At 45.1% G+C, this 20,892-nt stretch overlaps 1 protein-coding gene across 1 annotated transcript in view; it reads left to right on the plus strand.

The window, feature by feature from the left end:
* Positions 1-20,892, plus strand: part of MTUS2 (microtubule associated scaffold protein 2) — a gene marked incomplete at both ends in the record, with an annotated part of 159,077 nt that overhangs the window by 119,073 nt on the left and 19,112 nt on the right. The window contains one exon of the mRNA XM_079549510.1: positions 19,349-19,415. Within this exon, the coding sequence (XP_079405636.1) occupies positions 19,349-19,415 (67 nt within the window). The remainder of the gene's footprint in view (positions 1-19,348; positions 19,416-20,892) is intronic.

Here is a 20,892-nt window from a genome sequence, read left to right on the forward strand (position 1 = left end):
ATAGATTGCCCAGCTGTGAGATGAACAGGTCCATGTTATGCTGAGAGATGAACTGGCTGCAGTTCAAAGGGCTGCAGTGAATGGGGCTACATCTGGCTGGAAGCTGCCACTGGTGACGTTCCCCCGCCTCAGTTCCAGGGCCAGTTCTGCTCAACATCTTCATCAGTGATCTGAATGCAGGAGTTGATTGCATCTGCACCAACTTTATTGACACTGAAGTGGAAGGTGCTGCCAACTCCCTGGGAGGATGAGCAATCTTGCAGAAGGATAGGGCCATATTGGAGCACTGGGCAATCATCAACAACATGAAGTTCAATACAGGAGAATGCTGGGTACTGCATCTGGGATGGATAATGTCAGACACAGGAACAGACTGGAGCCCAGTGGCCAAGAGCAGCTCAGCAGAAGGGACCTGCAGGCATTGTGACAGCAGCTCAGCATAAGTAGCAGTGTGCCCTGGCAGCCAAGGGGCAAACTGCATTTTGGGGACTATTAAGCACAGCACAGCAAGCTGCTCAGAAGAGCTGATTATCCTGCTATATTTTGTGGTGGTGTGGCTTCACCTTGAATACTGTGTGCGATTCTGGGCTCCACATCAAAAGATGTTAAGGTATCTGAATGTGTCCAGAGGAGGACACCAAAGCTAGTAACAGAGCTATCCTATCCTATCCTATCCTATCCTATCCTATCCTATCCTATCCTGTCCTGTCCTGTCCTGTCCTGTCCTGTCCTGTCCTGTCCCAAATGACAAAGACATACTCGAAAAATAACTTTTTATCTTCTTACTTGCCAGTGCAATACAATCTGTTTAAATAACACTAGCTTGTGTTTAATTGAATTACACAGAACAAGGAACAAAAAGATGTTGTCTGGGCTGAACTGAGAGTGTTAAAAACAGAAAGCGTTTGGCTGACTTGAGGTATTCCTTTTAGCTTAATACTTGAGCTCTATGAAACATCCTCATTAGAACTTAGGACATTAACATTTTTATTATTCCACAGTTATCCCAACAGAGTGCTAGACACTCTGCAAACAGCATGAAGATGATGTTCTAGTCCTGAAGTGCTCAGCATCTAAATAGGCAGTAGCCCAATTAAAACTGGGAAGTCAACATGACTGAGTCTTGGAGATCAGCATATGTCCAGTTCATTCTGGGATCTGTAGATCCCTATGAGGAAAGACAGACATGATCATGTACCTGAACACAAATATACAACCTGCAAGCACACAGGCACACGTCTGCAGTCTGTTCTGCTGTCTCAGGACATTTCTGGGAAGAAAATGGTTTCAAACTTGAGGGGTGGAAATTTATGTTAGATGTTAGGAAAAAAGTCTCCTCAGAGACTCTAGGCACAGGCTGCCTAGAGAGGCTGTGGATGCCCCATCCTTGAAAACATTCAAAGCCAGGTCGGATGGGGCCTGGGCAGACTGATCTGCTAAAATAAGAAGGGAAGTTGAAAACTGAAGTCAACCTAGAAGTTATACCATTTATCTGAATGTATGCACCTCTTCAGCGTCATCAGGCTTAGGGATTTGTCCCTGGTCAGGTGTTATCAGGCTGAGGAAGGCCCCTCTGAATACATGGCTATTCTGTTCTGTGCACAAGGCAAGAGCAATGCAAAATATTTTTTCCCTTAATCTGGTGTGCTGCATAGCCTGGCACATGGGATGTTCTTCTCATACCTTTCAATGTCTTTGTCCCAATATTCTTGCCTTCACATTTTGCTAGATGGTATTTTTAAAAACAAACACACTGTGAAGGAACATAATATAGCCAAAGCAGTGGCTAAACACATGACAGTGATTCATTTTAAAATAAACATGGAACAATTGAATATATGCCTTATATTTGTGTAGATGCCACGTGTATGTTTATAATGTTTGAAGTTCTTTCCCATAGTCTTGGGATATTTTCTGCTGCACGTAAGACAGTTTCACTTATCCTTCTTAAAGTGAAGTACTGAAAGTTACTAGGTTTTAGGAGCATTTAAATATATTCTGTCTTTTCTTCCCTGCCCCCAAAGTTATTTTTAAATGTTATTTGCAGAAAGACTTCAGAAGATTATTTACTGTTTTTCCTCTCCATGGCATGAGTTACAAACTTGGACAGATTTAATTCAGTCTTTCCAAAATTACAGCTGCAGGCCCAGGAGGTGAGAGTGTAAATATCATAAGTCTTGTTCTGTGGATCCATCAGCAGATGCTTTTTGAGGGACGTGGAAAAGTCCTGGGAGTTGTGAGGTTGCTCCAATGCAAACCAAGTTTTGAAAATAGAGGTAGAGTGTGAAGTGCAATTCCCACCTTTTGGCTCTTCATGACTGCGTGTCACATCTCAAAAAGATTTCATATTGATGTGATGTCAAAAGAGAAGTGCTTTCTTTATTAGCAAAGCTCTGATGTGATCTTTAATTTTGAAGGTGCAATTTCATATCCCTGTTGCGTCCTGCATAGATTGCGGTTACAAATTTCAGCAGGCAGGTAGCCACAGATTCAACTTACAGACTGCAAGTATGCTACTCATGATCATACAAAACCAGCATGCTCACATTCTCACTGATTGTTTTTTGGTGAGAATTCAGCAGGGCTGAAGCTAGTTCTGATTGGAGTTGTCTTTCATGATGATCCTGACTTTTGCACAGCCAACCCACAGACTTCATCCCTTCACCCCATCCTCCTGTGAGTGGCTCACTGCAGAGAGAGCTTGGCTCAGGGAAGGCAATTGGACCACATGATAGTATGGAGTGAGCTGGGCCATTTAAATGAAATGTGTTGTAATGCAACCAGAATTTAATGAACAAATGCAAACACAGAATGCAAGTCATGCTGCAGAACCGTGGCTTGTGTGTCAGCTGGAAAGCTGTTAACTCCAGGAGTAATTAGGGTTGCTGGTGTCAGGGCAAAACAACGTGAATTCCTACCGTGAGTTTGTGTTAAGAAAAACAATGAAGACCTTTGGTTGAGTAAGGAGAGATGGCAAATAGAAGTAAAGAGGATGATATCACCTGCACATTCAGTGCTGGGGAGACTGATACTGGAAAATGATATTTAACATCAGTGCCCACAGTTCTTCAGAAAACAGTTGAAACAGAGAAGAGCAATAGGCAGCTACGAGGGCTGGAAAAACCCTTTGCTGTGAGAAATTGCAGAGCACAACTGATTTTGTTGGAAAAAAAAAGACAAAGTGGCCAAATCCAGTGCAGGAGAATCTCCATAAGAAGGTGCTGCCGTAAATCAGAAGTGTCTGCCTTCAACAGAGATTTAGCAAAACCCAGTGGCTGGAAGCTTTGCACCTTCAACACCTGACGAAGGCACAAAGTGTTGGCAGCAGAGGTGATCAATTATTGGAACAAACTCTGAGACCTGGAAGCAGGTACACACCTTTATGTGTGTGGTTTGTTGCCAGAAGCCTTCATCAGATACAACTGCTGATAATTGTGTGAAATATAATCTCCTGCAACGCAAAGATCATGTTGTTTGATTGAATCAACCTGAATCGTTCCTGAATTCTACAAAGATTGGTTGCTAACAGGAATATTTAGATGCATTTATTTGAGAGAAGACCCTTCTTTTAAGGTCAGAAGCCTTGTTCAGATTTTTATCAGGAAAAGACTTGCATGCAGGACAGCTTTTCTGATGCAGGGCTTCACGTTTGTGTACCTTCTTCTGAAGTTTGTGGCAATCATCACTGCTGGATGCAGGACCTGGATTAGATGGGTCATTGCTACAAGGCATAGCTGCATGGTAATTACTGTGTTAAGAGGACTCTGACTTTATTTTAGCTATCTTTTCAATGGAAAATACATCCATTTGATATTTGAGATTTAGACTAGATTAAGGAAGAAGTTTTTTACAGGGATGGTGAGGCACTGGCACAGGTTGTGCAGAGAGGTGATGGAAACACTCAAGGTCACAGAATCACAGAATCACCAAGGTTGGTAAAGACCTTCAAGATCACCCAGTCCAACCATCCACCCATCACCAATAACTCTCACTAAACCATTTTCCTCAACGCAACGTCCAAACGTTCCTTGAACACCTCCAGGGTTCGTGACTCCACCACCTCCTTGGGCAGCCCACTCCAGTGCCTTACCACTCTTTCAGAAAAGCAGTATTTCCTAACGTCCAGCCTAAATCTCCCCTGGCGCAACTTGAAGCCATTCCCTCTCGTCCTATCACCAGTTACAGGAGAGAAGAGGCCGATCCCCAGCTCACTACTACCTCCCGTCACGTAGTTACAGAGAGCAGTAAGGTCTCCCCTGAGCCTCCTCTTCGCCAGACTGAACAATCCCAGCTCCTTCAGCCACTCCTCATAAGCCCTGTGCTCCAGACCCCTCACCAGCTTTGTTGCCCTTCTTTGAACCTGCTCCAGGGCCTCAATGTCTTTCTTGCAGTGAGGGGCCCAAAACTGGACACAGCACTCGAGGTGCGGCCTCACCAGAGCTGAGTACAGGGGGACAATCACTGCCCTGTTCCTGCTGGCAGCACTGTTCCTGGTGCAAGCCAGGATGCCATTGGCCTTCTTGGCCACCCAGGCACACTGCTGGCTCATGTTCAGCCGACCATCAATCAATACCCCCAGGCCCATGTCTTCTACGCAGTCTTCCAGCCACTCTGCCCCAAGCCTGTAGCGTTGCCTGGGGTTGTTGCGGCCAAAGTGCAGGACCCAGCATTTGGCCTCGTTGGAACTCATCCTATGGGCTTCAGCCCAGCTATCCAGCCTGTCCAGATCCCTCTGCAGGGCCTCGCTACCCCCAGCCGACTTGGTGTCATCCACAAACTTACTGAGGGTGCACTCAATGTCCTCATCCAGGTCATCAGTAAAGATATTGAAGAGAACAGGCCCCAGCACTGACCCCTGAGGAGCACCGTTCGTGACCAGTCGCTAGCTGATTTTAGCTCCATTCACCACCACTCTCTGGACCCGGCCTTCCAGCCAGTTCCTTATCCAGCCAAGAGCCTACCTGTCCAAGCCACGGGCTGCCAGCTTCTGCAGGAGAACACTGTGGGAGACAGTGTCAAAGGCTTTGCTGAAGTCTAGGTAGACTACTCAACAGCCTTTCCCTTGTCTACCAGACGGGTCACTGGATTGCAGAAGGAGATCAGGTTGTTCAAGCAGGACCTGCCCTTTGAGAACCCATGCTGGCCAGGCCTGATCCCCCGGTCATCACGCACATGCCGCGTGATCTCCCTCAAGACAATCTGCTCCATAACCTTCCCTGGCACCGAGGTCAGGCTAACAGGTCTCCCTGTAGTGTCCCGGATCCTCCTTACAACCCTTCTTATAGATGGGAGTCATGCTGGCAAGCCTCCAGTCTTCTGGGTCCTCACCTGCCAACGAAGAGTGCTGATAGATAATGGCGAGCGGTCTGGCCATCACTTCTGCCAGTTCCCTCAGCACTCTTGGGTGAATCCCATCTGGTCCCATGGGCTTGTGACAGTCCAGCTGGAGTAGTAGGTCTCTGACTGCGTCCTCCCAAATCATGGGGGGTTCTGTCTGCACTCCAGTCAAGGTTACCAGGTCAGAGAGTGGAGCACCCTAAAGATAACTGGTCTGACCTTTGAAGGCAGACGTAAAGAAGGCATTCAGAACCTCTGTCTTTTCCTTATTCTCAGTGGTCACATTCCCAGCCTCATCCAGTAAAAGAATGAAGATTCTCCTGAGTCCTCCTCTTAGCACTGATGTATTTGTAAAAGGGTTTCTTATTCCTTTTAACCCCAGCGGCCAGGTTGAGTTCAAGGTGGGCTTTTGCATTTCTGATTTTCTCTCTACACATCTTAACAACTTCTCTATACTCTTTCTGAGTCGCCCATCCCTTCTTCCACAGGAGGTAGATTCTCTTTTTCTCCCAGAGCCTCAAGAATAGCTCCCTGTTCATCCATGCAGGACTTCTTCCCCTTCGGCTCATTTTGCGGCTCAGGGAGACAGCCAGCTCCTGCACCTTTAAGGCTTCCTTCTTGAAGCCCCTTTACTCTCTAAGAGTGAAACCCAGAGGATTCCCTCTACTAGCCTTCAGAATAATTCAAAGTCCCCTCTCCGGAAGTCCAAGGTAGCAGTTTTGCTGTTCCCCCTCCTGGCTCCACCAAGAATTGAGAATTCTACCATTTCATGGTCGCTCTGTCCAAGACAGCCCCCGACCTCCACATCTCCCACCAGACCTTCAGACCTTCTCTGTTTGCGAACAGCAGGTCAAAGCAGGGCAGCTCCTCTCGTTGACTCTCTCACCAGCTGCATCAGAAAGTTATCCTCCATCCACTCCAGAAACCTCCTAGACTGCTTTTTCTGTGCTGTGTTGTATTCCCAGCATATTTTGGGGAAGTTGAAGCCCCCCATGAGGACAAGGGCTGACGATTGCGCAGCTTCTGCCAGCTCCTTGTAGAACTCCTCATCTGTCTCTTCATCCTGGCTTGGCAATCTGTAGCAGACACCCACCAGGAAGTCTGCCTTGTCATCCCTACCCTTGATCTTAATCCATAGGGATTCGACCTTATCATCCCCAGCCTCAAGCTCAATAATATCAAAGCACTCTCTAATATATAGAGCCACACCGCCGCCGCTCCTTCCTTGCCTATCCTTCCTGAAGAGTTTGTAGCCAGCCATTGCAGCGCTCCAGTCATGGGAGTGGTCCCACCATGTTTCCATAATGGCAACTAAGTCATAGTTAGCCTATCGCACAATGGCTTCCAACTCTTCTTGTTTGTTGCCCATGCTGTGTGCATTGGTATAGATGCACTTCAGCTGAGCCCCTCGCCTCTCCCCTAATCCCATTACTGTTCCCCCAGGCTCATCTCTAGCGGGCCCGGTTTTATCCCCTTCCCCCTTCATATCTAGTTTAAAGCCCTCTCTACAGGTCAGGCTGGATGGGGCTCCGAGCACGTGATGGAGCTTTATGTGTCCCTGCTCACTGCAAGAGGTTTGCAACTTTTAGGGTCCCTTCTAACTCAAATAATTCTATGATTCTGTGATTCTTTCTGTGTCCTCACAGCCATCCAAAAGTGTGTAGCTATGCTTTTGCATCAGATGCCCTAAACACAGCTCATCTCTCACCTCCCCTTCAGGTCTGAGCTCTCCAGTTCCAGATGTGAACTCTAAGAGATCTCAGCTGAAGTCTCCTGGAATTCCCTCGCTTTCTCTCACCCCTGAGATGTGATTCAAATGCTGCTTTTGTGCAGCCATATCTCATACATAACAGAAATAATTTCATAGAATCTTAGAATCATAGAATCACATAATTGTTTGATCTGGAAGGGACCCCTAAAGGTCATCTAGTCCAATTCCCTGCAATGAACAGGGACAAATACAGATAGGCTAGGTTGCTCGGAAAGTGCTGTTGTCTTTTTTAATAATGATCTAAGAAATGTTTATTATAATTTCATCTTTAAAATAACTGTAAGTATATGGATGCTGGAAAGAGAAAATAGTATAAATGATGAATTTTAAAGATGAGCTCTAAAAATGGTCTGAGTTACATTTTCTTTGGATAAAAAGATAGTCCCAAGTCCTCATCCAAGATAGCGGATTCTCACTGTTATGAGCTGGGAATCTTCTTTCCCCACTGGGGGAAAGCCCGGTCCATACAAAGCCATTGGAATTTTTGCTGCTGACATTGCTGTCGCGGGGTGTCAGCACTCAGCCCTTGCTCTGCTCAGACTCACAGTGCGGCAGCTTCAAGTTGTCATTGGCTTTGGGCCAGTGTATCTCAGTGGTAGTAGAAAGAAGAGGAGATTCCCAGATAGCTGGGAAAAGAAGGGAATGTTTCTCTGAGAAGTTGATGTAAGAAAATGGCCATCTGCTTCAAGCTACTCAAAGGTTTGGAATTTAGACATAGCCCTGGGGGTTGTATATCCCTGGGCAGAGGGCAGGTGAGAAGTTCAATGAAAATATGCATTTGTTTTCGTTCCCTGGAATCTTGGTGGATAAATGACGTTTCATGTGAGAAAAAGATGAATTCCTTGTCAGCAAGAGCTAGTTGGTTTGGAATCTGAAGCAAATGCTCACTTTACACCACTCTGAACACCAAGAGCTAGAAAACACCCTAATAAAGTATTGTCCTCTGGTGCATTTTAATCCATGGCCGTGCGAGCTACTGCTGTAAAAATAAATGTAAGGCTACACTAGCAGAAATAAAAAGCTCTGAAAGAATTCTGTGTAGATCTTCACATTCTTCTCATATGAAAAATGAGTTAAAAATGTGGTCAGATGACAAGGCTCTCATTTGAGAAATAGAGAGCACGTAGTCCATGTTAATTTGTTAAATACTAGAGTAAACATTCTATTCTTCCAGATATACAATTGTGTAATTGTATTGTTGAAAACTATATTAAAAATGTTTCCTTCCACACAAGTCACCCAAGGATCATTAAAATCTCATGGCACTGAGTAATACACAAAATGTGAAACTTACTATAAATTCAAGGGAAATTGCCGTTCCAGAGACATCTGGCATGACCTGCTCTAGCTGAGTCGTATAGCTGAAATCAATGATTGACTGCTCAGATGTTCAGAAATCCCCAAATCTCTGTATTTCATTATCTGATTATTTTTTTTTTTAAGTTAACCTGGAGAAATAATCTGCTACATGTACATGTGTAGTGACCAACATGGCGAGCATTATTACTAACAACAGAGCTGCATCAAAGAAAACCTTTAATGCAGCTCCAACAGGACAGTGAAATGTAATAGTGAATCTATTCACTTTTGTCATTCAGGCCACTGTGCCTTGTACTTGTCAAGATGACAGGGCTCACCTCCCAGCTGCCAGCAGAGCACTGTGCTGCTGTGCCAAATCCACAAATACTTTTACACCAAAGAAGCTGACCCTGTGCTAGAGAGGTTGCCTCTCTCTCCCACTTGCCTGCTTTCTTGCTGGTTTAGTTTTAACACCAGTCTGATCCACTGACAGGTGTTTGCCACGAGTGACAAACATGATTGACACACCACCCAGCAAGCTTCTGAACCTCTATTCCAAACACAATGCTGGCATAGCCTTGTTCTGCCCCATCTGATACTGCCTCAGACAAAACACTGCGTGCCACAACTGGCTTCTCCTCATGTCATCCTTCAGAGGTGCTTGATGTCAGTGTCACCATCACCTCTCACTGCTGACTGCAGGGAATGGCAGGAGGTGACACTTGCCGACCGCCTGACTTTTCTGTCACGCTCTAGAGCTGAGACATCACAGAAAGTCTCAGTTATGCATTAGGTCATCTGAACCTGACCTTCATGTCTCTCCTTATCTCCTCATTCCTGCAGTCTGATGTTCCCCATCCTCTTCCCTGCTGTATGGCCCTTTGTTTTCTGCACTGTTGTCTTCAGAATGACTTTTCCTTCCTCCCACGTTTCATCTTTGGTCACAACCTGTGCTTTGGTTTCTTTTCCAAGTGAAGCTATTTTTCAACTTGTGTCCCCACCTCAGTGTTCCGTACCCATTTTCTCTCCCCATAGCTCAGTGGTGTTTGTCTTCTGTATTCTTGGTCCTCACTTCTTAACTCTGTCTCCTTCAGCTTTCTCCTAGTTTACTATTTCGTTCCATAACCATCAATACTGCACTACCAACCTACTTCCAGAGCTGGCAATCGTCTTGCAAAAGAGTTCATGTCCCTTGAGGCCCTTTGTGTGATCTTTTCCTACTCTTGTCCTCAGACTGTTTTCTGTTCAGCATAAGTAAAATACTTGTTTGGCATAGTTCTCATGGTATGCCTCTCACCACACATTTTCAGTGCTTCATAAAAGATGGATATTGCACAGTTCACATAAGGAACTTCCTGCTCAATGACACATATTTCAGTGTTACAAGCATCATCTCCCTTCAGATACAGTGAATAGAACAGAGCTTCTTCTCAAAACATTGGCTTTAGTTTTCCTTCTCATTTTCCTCCAGAAATCTCCATCTTCACTTCAAACTTTTGCTGGCAAGCACTGAGTCTCTCCTACAAAGGATACCAGCTTCCATGAAGCAAGAGGTCATCAGGTCCTACTGGTTAAAAATACAAAGCTGCTTCTGTATGTTTCTCTTGTTTATGCCTCTGCTGGGATGTGTGCAGGAGGGTAAGGTAATGAGGAGGGGGCCAGGCTCTGATCCCTATTTGCTTTCCTCAGCACTCTGCTCCTTTCTTGTATTGTCCCTCACAGATTCCAAGGAATTGGGTCTCTGATATACCACAGCATTTGGTGCTGAGTCTTTTTGTATTGCATTGCCCTATACAATAATGGTCAGCCTCTAGCTAAAGCCTCTGACCCTCGACAGTAAGGTTCTGCCTCTAGCTAAAGCCTCTGGCCCTTGCTGTGCTGTAAGCAGTGTATGCTAATTACAAAGATAGCCCCATTGCTTATTAGAGGACTACTGAGAAGATCTACCTCTTTGCCTGGAGCTGCTTTCCAGCACGGATTTTATCATAAGCTTTGTGCTAATGTGACAACGCATTTGGAAAGTTCAATGTGTGGAAAATCTTAAGCAATTAAGATTTTCATTGCTTGTGTCATTGTTTGCACCTGTGGCATGCATCATCATGGAGTTTTTACAGAGTTGATTTAATGTTCTATCTCACGTGCGAAGACTTGTATTGAAGAGCAGTCCCTGTCAAATGGCACATCCGTCTCAGTTGAGTTGTTTGGCCAGAAGGAAGCAGGGTGCAGGGCAGAGGGCCAGGGCTGTAATCCTGCTGGTGATGAGAGTTCCCTCAGGGGCACTGGAAATCACCTTCACCATATTGCGAAAGCTCCCTGTCCTTTTACATATGGAAAAAAAAAAAAAGCTGAATATATGCATGTTTAATTACAACTGTAGGTACAGTTCTGTGCTATTTGTGTATGTACCATGTGCAAGCACATAAACATACATGAAGATACAGGCTATATATTTTGCAGGTTCACAGTCAATCTTCTTCACAGTACCCGTAAGTAACCTACTTCAGGCATGTGGCTGTGAGAAGTGTAGTGCCAGTGCCTGAACCTCCAGCTGTTTTAAACCCAGGAAGGATTCCTGACTTCCCCTTGTTTGGGAGGGTACCTAGTGGGCATCAGCACAAGATGATGGGTCTGACAGTGGAGTGGGAATGCTTTCTTGTGAAGGGAATGGTATGTGTCATCAGGGTATGGTTTCAGAGTAGACACCACCCATCATCTGAACCCACTTTTGAGTGCCAGATCTTTGGCAGATCCTCTCCAGTTTGGCCTTCTGGGAGTGTCACATCCATCTTTTATCTCAGTGAAAGCACACTGTGAAGTATTTAGTGGAAGGGGGCATGTGATACTCAGCTGGCTGTGCTTTCACTGGAGAATGCAACCTGATCTTTTGCCAATTAAATTAATTAGTTGATAAAATATACTCTGCAGAACATGTTAAAAAAGACTAGGATGTATATATATATATGGTGTGTGTTCATGTGTTGTACATATTACCGTTATTTAAAATACAGGACATACCAAACTGAATTTAGAAACTGTCAGATTTTCTGATTATAATGAAGAAGGAAAGAAGGAAGGAAAGGAAGGAAAGGAAGGAAATCAGGAAGGAAGGAAGGAGGGAGAGAGGGAGGGAGGAAGGGAGGGAGGAAGGGAGGAAGGGAGGAAGAAAGGAAAGAGAAGGAGAAAGAGAAAGAGAGAGAAAGAGAGAAAGCGAAAGAGAAAGTGAAAGTGAAAGAAAGAGGGAAAGAGAAAGAGAAAGAGAAAGAGAAAGAGAAAGAGAAAGAGAAAGAGAAAGAGAAAGAGAAAGAGAAAGAGAAAGAGAAAGAGAAAGAGAAAGAGAAAGAGAAAGAGAAAGAGAAAGAGAAAGAGAAAGAGAAAGAGAAAGAGAAAGAGAAAGAGAAAGAGAAAGAGAAAGAGAAAGAGAAAGAGAAAGGAAGGAAGTGATTTAAAATAGATGTAAAGCATTGTGTTTGAACAGTAAATAGGAGTTGTATCATGCATTTCATAGGGGAAAGCATTGATTCTGTCAGCAAAGAAAAAAAAAAAAAGAATACCTGAGTGCTGTTTTACCATTAAAATAGTTGTTTATAGACTAAGCAGCTCCCTTGTGCTGGGATGTGTAAAAAAATCTAGATGTCCTTCTTGGACTTTAATTACCCAAGAGGTTTACCCAGGGAAATGCTGGCAGTTGTTTCCAGTGAAGTCAGTAAATGCTGGAGTAGCTTGTAAAACATACCCTGTTATGTACCTTGTTGAATGCAACTATTCTGATGTTTCCAAATGTAATTATTATCCCCATTGCAAATTCCATAGAATTGGTGCAGTTGGTGCAAGGAACTCTTTGCAGGACTTACCTGTATTTTCATAGAATCACAGCATCACCTAGATGGGAAACAAAACTTGCCTGCTCATCAGCCTGTTCTGCCACATCCCCTCACTGAACCATGTCCCTTAGTGCCACAATTTCTATTGCCAGTAAGGAAACAGTAACATCTCAGATGGTTTTTAACTGATAGCCTGAGTTTCCTCAGACCATGTTGGGCTCTGCCTTATCCTCAGAGCGCTCATTACCTCTCCTCATTCCCTCCCCTCTTTTTCCTATGGCCTAGGCTTGTATTTGCTTTATTCAGAGCTGTACTGAGGCATTCATCATTGTCGTTTTATGACTGAATAAGCAGCACAGTCCTTAACTTTGCTGTTATTTCCAGCTGAGGACTCTCCATCTTCCATTGAAATTGCTGTTAATAGTCCCTCAGAATGATGAATTCGGACTTCACATTCTTTCATTTTTCTTCTCATGTTCACTCCCATAGCCCTAAATATTGTCCAGTTTGATAAGCACGGTGTTTTGACAGATACATATTATTACTTTGCCATGGCAGTTAAAAGGCTTCCAGTCAGGTTTCAGACTGAGAATGGTACAAATCACAGAGCTTGGCTAAATAAATAAATAAAAGTGCCTACAGTGAGGATGAAAGTATTTTACTGTATTTTGAAGTTTTTTTTAATTTCTACTCTGTGGCTGTTCAGGAGCCAACCAAATTCATTTCCATGTGTTCCAAAGAAAAGTTAGGTCTTGCAGGAGCATCTGTGTTGAGATTTAGTTTTTTATTTATTGATTGATTGATTATATGAGGGTCATGAAGATGACCAGAGGGCTGGAGCGCCTCTATTATGAAGATAGGTTCAGGGAGCTGGGCTTGTTTAGCTTGGGGAAGGCTCCAGACCTTCCAGGACTTGAGGTGAGCTTATAAACAGGAGGGAAACTGACTTTTTACATGGTCTGACAGTGACAGGACAAAGGGGTATGGCTTTAAACTAAAAGAAGGGACATTTACTATAAATGTCAGGGTAAAATTGTTTACTCAGGGCATAGTGAGGCCCTGGCACAGCTGCCCTGAGAGCTGTGGGTGCCCCATTCCTGGAGGTGCTGAAGGCCAGGCTGGATGGGGCCCTGGGCAGCCTGAGCTGCTGGGAGGTGTCCCTGCCCACAGCTGGGGTTGGGGCTGGGTGGGTTTAAGATCCCTTGCAAGCCAACCCATTCTGTGACTCTGTGACTCTGTAACTGTGATTCGTCACATAACCCAAGGCGTTTGTTAGTTTTAATTTGGACTCTCAGGACTGCAGTGCCCAACTTCTGTGTTTCACTCTTGCTTATGCAACTGATCACCGATAGCCACACTTTGAGTCATTTCTCTGGGGGGAAAAAAAAGTCATCCCAAAGCGTTACAAAACTCTCATTGCACACTGCAGAGGTCTGTGCTTTGCAGTCCTGCGCATCACCGCGGGCAGTGATCTTGCTGGGGATCTCAAGGAGCGCTTCGGGAGAGGGGCAGCGGCTTGAGGGGAGGGGGGGGGAGCGGCACGACGGGAGCGCGGAGCGCAGCGAGCCGCAGCGTGCGCACAGTGCGCGCAGTGCGCACAGCGTTGGCAGCCGCCCGGCCAGCGCTCAGCTCGAGATGTCCGCGGCGCAGCCGGCAGCGAGCGCTGGGACGTCCGGGCGGGTTGCGGAGGAGCGGGACCGCGGTGATAAATGACCGCGGGCGCAGCATGAAGATCGCCGTGAGGAGGACCCGCCTTTCGGGGACAGCCCGGGCTCCCTCTCGGGTTTCAGCGCGGCCGGGGCCGGCGAGTTGCGGGACCGTTGCCCTCCGTCCCGCCGTTACCACGGCGCGGCCCCTGCCCTTTGTCACGACGGCGTCGCCAGGGCATCGTTCTGACGCTGCGGGACAAGATGGGGCGCTGCTTCTCGGCGGAGCTCTGCGAGGACCGCATGGTACTTGTGGATATTTTTGTCCCTCGGTCCGGGAGCGGGGAGCTCAGGGCGGGAGGGGCGATGCTCGGTGGTGCCGTGCCGGGGGCTGGGGCTGGGAGGCGGCCGCAGAGCGCGGTGGGCTTCGGGCGCCCTGTCGGTGAGCGTGCAAAGGTGCGAGACGCCAAAGAAGTTGGGTGAAGTTTGAAGAGAGATCGGGCGGCCCTACCTGTCCTAAGGGCTTACCTCTGACACTCCTTTCCGACGTGTCGGTGGCGTGGGTTGGATGGGACCTTAACGATCAGCCAGTTCCAACCCCCTGGAAATTGCTTTCAGGATGGATCTAACGGGACCGAACTCCCGAGCATCGGAAAGAGTCGGGCAGGAAAGAGAGCAGAGGTAGGTACACAGCTACAGGTAGCAGGAGGCTGCCTGGTGCCAGGTAGAGCCAACACAGTGCTTGGTGCTGTGTTCCTTGGCCTTTGCCTGGAGTTTATAGATGAGCGTATGCATTTAATTTACTTAATAGCAGCTTTCTTGGCAAAAACATGTGCTTGTGCAGTGTACTTCATTAGTTTGGAGTTTTAAGATACTCATCGTCAGTCAATTGAAAAGCTGATGCTGTCCCCTTTTACCTAGTAACGTGTTTAAATGGATTTAAGGACAGTGTCAGGCTTAATGTGGAGCTTGTGGAAGTGCACTCACTGGGGGTTGTCCCGGTGGTCAGCTCCACCTGTGAACTTTGGGCAAAAGGAAATGATGGAGGAGGATTACTGCTGCCCCCCTGATGGAGGAAAGGCTGTAGGTCATTGTGCACATGAGTCACAGTGGGCAGCAGTCTTTGCTCCTGCAAGTATCAGCTGAACTATTTATTGCTATGACAGGTTTCCCAATGTATATTCTCTTTTTTCTCCTGATAATTTATGGCCTGCCCCCAGGGAACTCTGAATAAAGCACAACCATGACTAAGCACCCTCTGCAGGTCAGAGTCTCTCTCTCTTTTTTTTTTTTAATCTTTTTTTTATTTTGAAAGCTCTGGATACAGGAAAACTGTTCTGAAGGAGCAATGTTAATAACCAGTGCAGTACCACAGAGCATCTGTGTGCAATGCATATTTTTAGGTGGCAGTGCAGAGCATTAGGAAATGTTTGCAGACAGTCTGTACGTGTACTCAGACCTTAGGATGCAGCATACTGCAAGTGCATTATTAGTCATCAGGGAGGAGGAACGTGTCCATTTGTGGCTGTGACTCCCACTGCTCTGGTAGCTTTCCCTGCTGCAAGTGACTTGGTGCATGGCTCTGGGCAGTTTTCTGATCCTCCTGGCCTAACCTGTGTCATTTGTGAAGCAGACTTAGTATTGCTTATTGCTGTGTTTAATTTTTATTTTCAGAACTGCACTGCTAACTTTATGGCTGCTGTCATTAATTGGAAAGTTGTCACATTCCTCCCCCTGCCTGCCTGCCCACTTTCCAGGAGCTGCACCAATCTGCTGCTTCTGTCTGTCCTTCAGGGACTTCAGGAAGTTTCAAATTGAATTGGGAGTACATAAGTACCACATTGAGTGTCTGGTTTACTTGCTGCAGTGTTGCTGAGTCTTTCACAGGAGAAATGCTGGGAAGTCTGCATATTTTAAAGCTTATGATAGGAAAAAGAGATGTTACCGCAGCTTTTATTCAACAGAGCATTAGCACAGAGCTAACATATCATTCTACCTGTTTTGTTCTGCATTTCCTTCTGGCTGAGGAGGTGGGACATATTCCAGACACAAGACTTAACCATTGTGTTAGGTATGATGCCAACTTCCTTCATCTCCATCAGGAGCATGATTTTAGTTCATGAGATGTACATCAGTCTCAGAGTCATTTCTTGGGATGCAGCCAATGGAAGATCTTTCTCCTAAGTCTTCCAAGCAGTAATTAAAATTGTCATTCATTAAAAGTATTTAAAAATAAAAGCAATGTTTTTGCTTTGTTAAAAACAAAAAACAAACAAACAAACACTGTCTTGCTTTCACATTTAAGAGAGAAAAAAATCCTGGCTCAGATCATAGCCATTTTTTCTGCCTACTGCACTGAAGGACTGGATACTTGCAGTCTCCTCATAGTGTCTGTAGTCTTTTCACTCGCTGGAACCAGCCATGGCCCTGGGGTGGCAGCTGAGCCATGAAGCCCTGGGTTGGACCTGGCTCTCAGTCCCTCTGAGCAGCTCTACTCCAAGCAGTGTCCGAGTGAGGGGAGGCTGCAGAGCTCTGTGGGTCTGCTGAGCCCATGGGGCACAAACCCATGGGAGGGCAGAAAGGTTCCTGCTTGCTCTGCCTTCTCTTTCAAATACTCATTTGCGATAAACATAATGAACATTGATTAATTCAATAGGATATCCTGTTAATTTTGAGTCTTGCACATTTGTTTTGGTGGACTTGACCTTGTGTGCGTGGGGATTTTCTGATTGTTTTGATGTTTTGAGGTTGAACCCCTATGAATCTCCACATTGGATCTGATAGCTTTTCGTTCTCACTTCAGATCCAGTTTCACTCTATGGTAATACCAGGTTTCCCAAGAACTGGCATTCCCAGAGCCCTGGCTGCACTGGCTCTGGTGTGCTGGTTATGTGCTGAGCCCCACTGATGATAACAGGGATAGGCTTTTTCATGTGGGATTAGTGTCACGTTGACACCAGTCCCAGGAATGCCTGCAGTCCAATCCTATCGTGTTACACTGACAAAGCAGGTTACAGTAACAGAAAATGTCAGGGATTTGTGAGTTCACTGCACATCCAGGAGACCATGAGGCTGATCCAGTGATCAGCCCAAGTACTCCTTGCCTCTCTCACAGAAGAGAAAAATAAGTAGTGATCATTGAATATTCTGAGTTGGAACCCATAAGGACCATGGAGTCCAAGTCCAACTGATATGCCACTGTTCAGTAAAAAAAAAATCCTCCAAGAAAGCTGCACTACAATAAAACTTGGTGCTGAGGGCACCCCTCACATGTCTGATGTCTCAAGAGACAGGGAAAGAGGTCTGGAAGAGCAATGTGGAAGCTCTTACTGCACTATAAGCCAGCACAAGAAGTGTTGGTAGGGGAGGTACGTGACAGCCAATGCACCTGAGCTGCACCAACACAGCTGCTTCCCAACATCATGGTGTTTGCCAAGCGTTCCACAGGGTAGGATGGCACTCATGCCAGAAGGTGGGTGTGGGGACAGCTTCTTCCAGCTGGCACCATGGTGACTTCTCTCTTCTGGAGAGAAATTCATCACCAGGCATCCTCAGAGGTAGGGCAAACCTTGAGGCAATGTCAGATGAGGAGTTTGTCATATTTCTTAGGTAGAAACAAAATTTAAACTCTTCTTTCTTAACTAGGACATGTATTTATTTATTTATTTATACCTTCTTTTTTTTTTAAATTCCCATTTTTTGCCCATAAGGAGGATATTAACAATCCCATTGAATTCTGCTCATCTGTAGATGCTGCAAATTACCTATATGGGGCTCAGAGCCTCCTTGCTGTAAATTGCTTTACTTTCTGGGAGTGGGTAACTTAAGCGTGTGCTCCCCATCTGTGAGCCTCATATCCAATGTATCCCTGAGCACATACCTCCAAGGGCACTGCTCCTGGCAGCCTGTCAGGAACGATTCCTGACTCCAAGGGAGCGACTGGGCAGTGTGGGCAGATGCAGTGATACTCTCCAAAAGGGGAAACGTTATCTCTGTAAGAATGCTGTTTTCTGCATCTGTGCAAGGGGCACATACCAGGCTATTTTAATCTGGATCTTTTGGGTTCTTTAAAGCTTTTTTTGTTTGTTTTGGCCTATTGCAGTCTGGAGACTGCAGTCCTGGCAGGCGATGCCCTGTGCATTAGTCAGCAGTGTCAGTGTATGGAGCTGGCTCTGCCACTCAGATCCACCAATCATTTGGTTTACAGTAAAATTGTCGGGGAAGCGAGTTCCTTGGAAATGGTACATGTCACCCCAAAATGGCACCATGTAAAGGATTACTACAAATTCCAGGTTAGGATTTCCTGGTATTTCCACAATTAAAGCAGTTCTGTGTTCCTCTTATCACAGCTGAAGTTAAGTGCAGGAAAAATAAAGAGAAACATTAGTCTCTGAATTCATTCCACTTTCATTAGATTTGTATTAGTCTTGTTTGCTCATTCCATCTTTTATATTCCATTTGCTACTACACTGCCTTGTTTCTCAGATGTGATTTTTCCAGATTGTCCTTTAGAGATTCGTTAGCTTTTCTAGCCTGGGACACATTTATAACAGTTTCACCCAGCTTTCTTAGCCATAAGTGACATGACCAGCATGTCTACACAAAGGAGTATGTCTACTTTCCTTTGCCTTCTCCCTAATCTGATTCAGGACTTTTCCAATTTCAAATGCTGGGATTTATTGCATTAAACAAATAAACTCCTATAGATTTTCCTGAGGCTTTTCTTTGTCAGTTTACACAGCACTTACGGAATATCTAATATCAAAGTTCCACATCTCAGTAATTCAGCATTCTTAATGACAATATCGTTTATTTTTCCTTTGTCCAGCACATCCATTTTAATGCCTTCATTATTCAGATGTATTCAGATTTCTTTTGAAACAGGTCAAGGGAAGGAGCTCATATCCTTTGCAGTCAATAAAACAATCTGAAGGAAATGTGGAAATAGGCACGAGCATCATGCCAGGAGAGGTGTCTTCTGTGTAGGGTATGCTCACCACGTCTAGAATGGTGTAAGTGCAGTAATCTGCTCTGCAAATTCCACTATGTGAGCATACTATTTTGTTACCATATTACTATGGTAGATGCAGGCACAAATAGATGAAAGTGTTCAAACAGTATTAACAGTATCATCCTGTATGTGTTGTCCAACTATGAATGGTTCAGATTGAACAGCAAATAGTAGACAAGTCTTTTTAGACACAGGGGAGTAATTGGTGTATTCAGTGCTGTCATGAGCATGTGGCTTTGTGTATATGTATTCCTGCCAAACCAAAGTAGTGGTGGCCAATGAGTGGTGGCTTTTAAGCTTGAAAAACTGAATGAGTTTATTATAATCCCCCCTACCTACCCCACCGCCCCCAAAAATCTGAGGAATCATTGTAATCTGCTTTACTAAGTGAACACGTGAAAGTGCTTATCTGGGATAAACCCAGGGACTACATATTTCTCTCTCTTTTTTTTCCCTTAAACAGAAAGAAAATGCTCTTGTGAAAATAGACGAGCTAGGAGTTGAGCTTGCAAAGATCAGGGATGAAGTCGGTAAGTAGCACAAGCAAAATAACAACAGAAGTGTTTCTCTCAGTTTACACAAGATCCAATATTCCCTGTGATCTGATCCTGGGTAGCCTGCATACATGGGACAAAGTGTCTTCTGAAACCCAGAGGCAAGGGGATTCTGTGATTTCATTTTGTACTTTTTGTGCAGACAAGTCCATCAAGATGCACTGAAACTGATTGTATGTTATCTGTACTGAACAAGTGACTCTTCATAAATCCACCTGAGAGTGGACCTTCGGTATATAAAGGGAAGCTATAAGAAAGAAGGGGACAGACTCTTTAGCATGGACTGTTGTGAGAGGACAAGGGGAAATGGTTTCAAACAAAAAAAAAGAGGGGAGATTTAGATTGAATACAAGGAAGAAGTTGCCCAGAGGTGATGGATACCCCATCCCTAGAGACATTCAAGGCCAGGCTGGGTGGAGCTTTGAGCACCTGATGGAGCTGTTTATTATTCCTGTTTATTGCAGACAGTTGGACTAGATGACCTTTAAAGTTCTCTTCCAACTCAGATGATTTTATGGAATTGTGTCATGTGGGACTTGGTGAGCCCAGAGTGGCTCTGCCTCCCCTTGAGGGAGACAGGGATGTAGATTCTTCTCAACAGGGAGGGCTGTGCTTTGCCTTTGCTTTGCCTCTGGTGTCTCATTGCAGAAAAGCTGAGCACAACCTTTTCTGATGCTCAGCTGCTTGTGTTCCCTCTGAAATATTTTGGCTGATTGCCATTTCAGAGAGAGTTTTGTTCCCATTGCCAAAGGATACTGCGGCAATAGCAAAATATTATTTACAGTTTCATCCTGTTATTTGACTTCATCCATCCTCAGCATCACTCTTCACTCTCACAGAGGAGCTGCTTCTACAAGTGCTTAGGAAGGGCACATCTGAAGCTCTCTGTTGTATATCCACTTCTCATTTGGAAGCCCTATCTCTTGGATTTGCTCACGTTCTCTGTTGGATTTACAGCAGGGAGCAGAGGATCAATTTGTTCCCTTACTTTTGTAATTGGTGGTGTGACATCAACTGTGTTTTGAATCTGCAAGCTAGGTGCAGTAACCAGTGCCATGCGTGAGATCAGTTCTTGTCAGTCAGTTCCTTGCTGTCTCTAAAGCAGTGCAAGCTTTGGATGCTAGTGGAGATGTGTATCCCACCTGCGTAATATGAGGGTTATGCTGTTCTCATTCTCAGATGAATCTTTATGCTGTACAAAATTCTACCTATTGTGCCAAGCTTTATGCAAATAAAGAATAAAACAGTCACTTAACATCAGCAATCATAGGCAGTTGAAGTTAACATTTAGGGGAAAAGTACTGAGTGAACCAGTAACTTAGTTGTTTTGACTACAGCCAAGTAGTAGTTCTGACTTGTCTCAAACACTTTGATAAGCAGACTCTCATTAATTTGAAAGCTATCAGCCCAGATGAACAGCTTGAGCATTGGTAAAAAATTCTGGATTTCTCAT

This window comes from Tetrao urogallus (assembly GCF_951394365.1).
Source record: "Tetrao urogallus genome assembly, chromosome: 1".
Lineage (NCBI taxonomy): Eukaryota > Metazoa > Chordata > Aves > Galliformes > Phasianidae > Tetrao > Tetrao urogallus.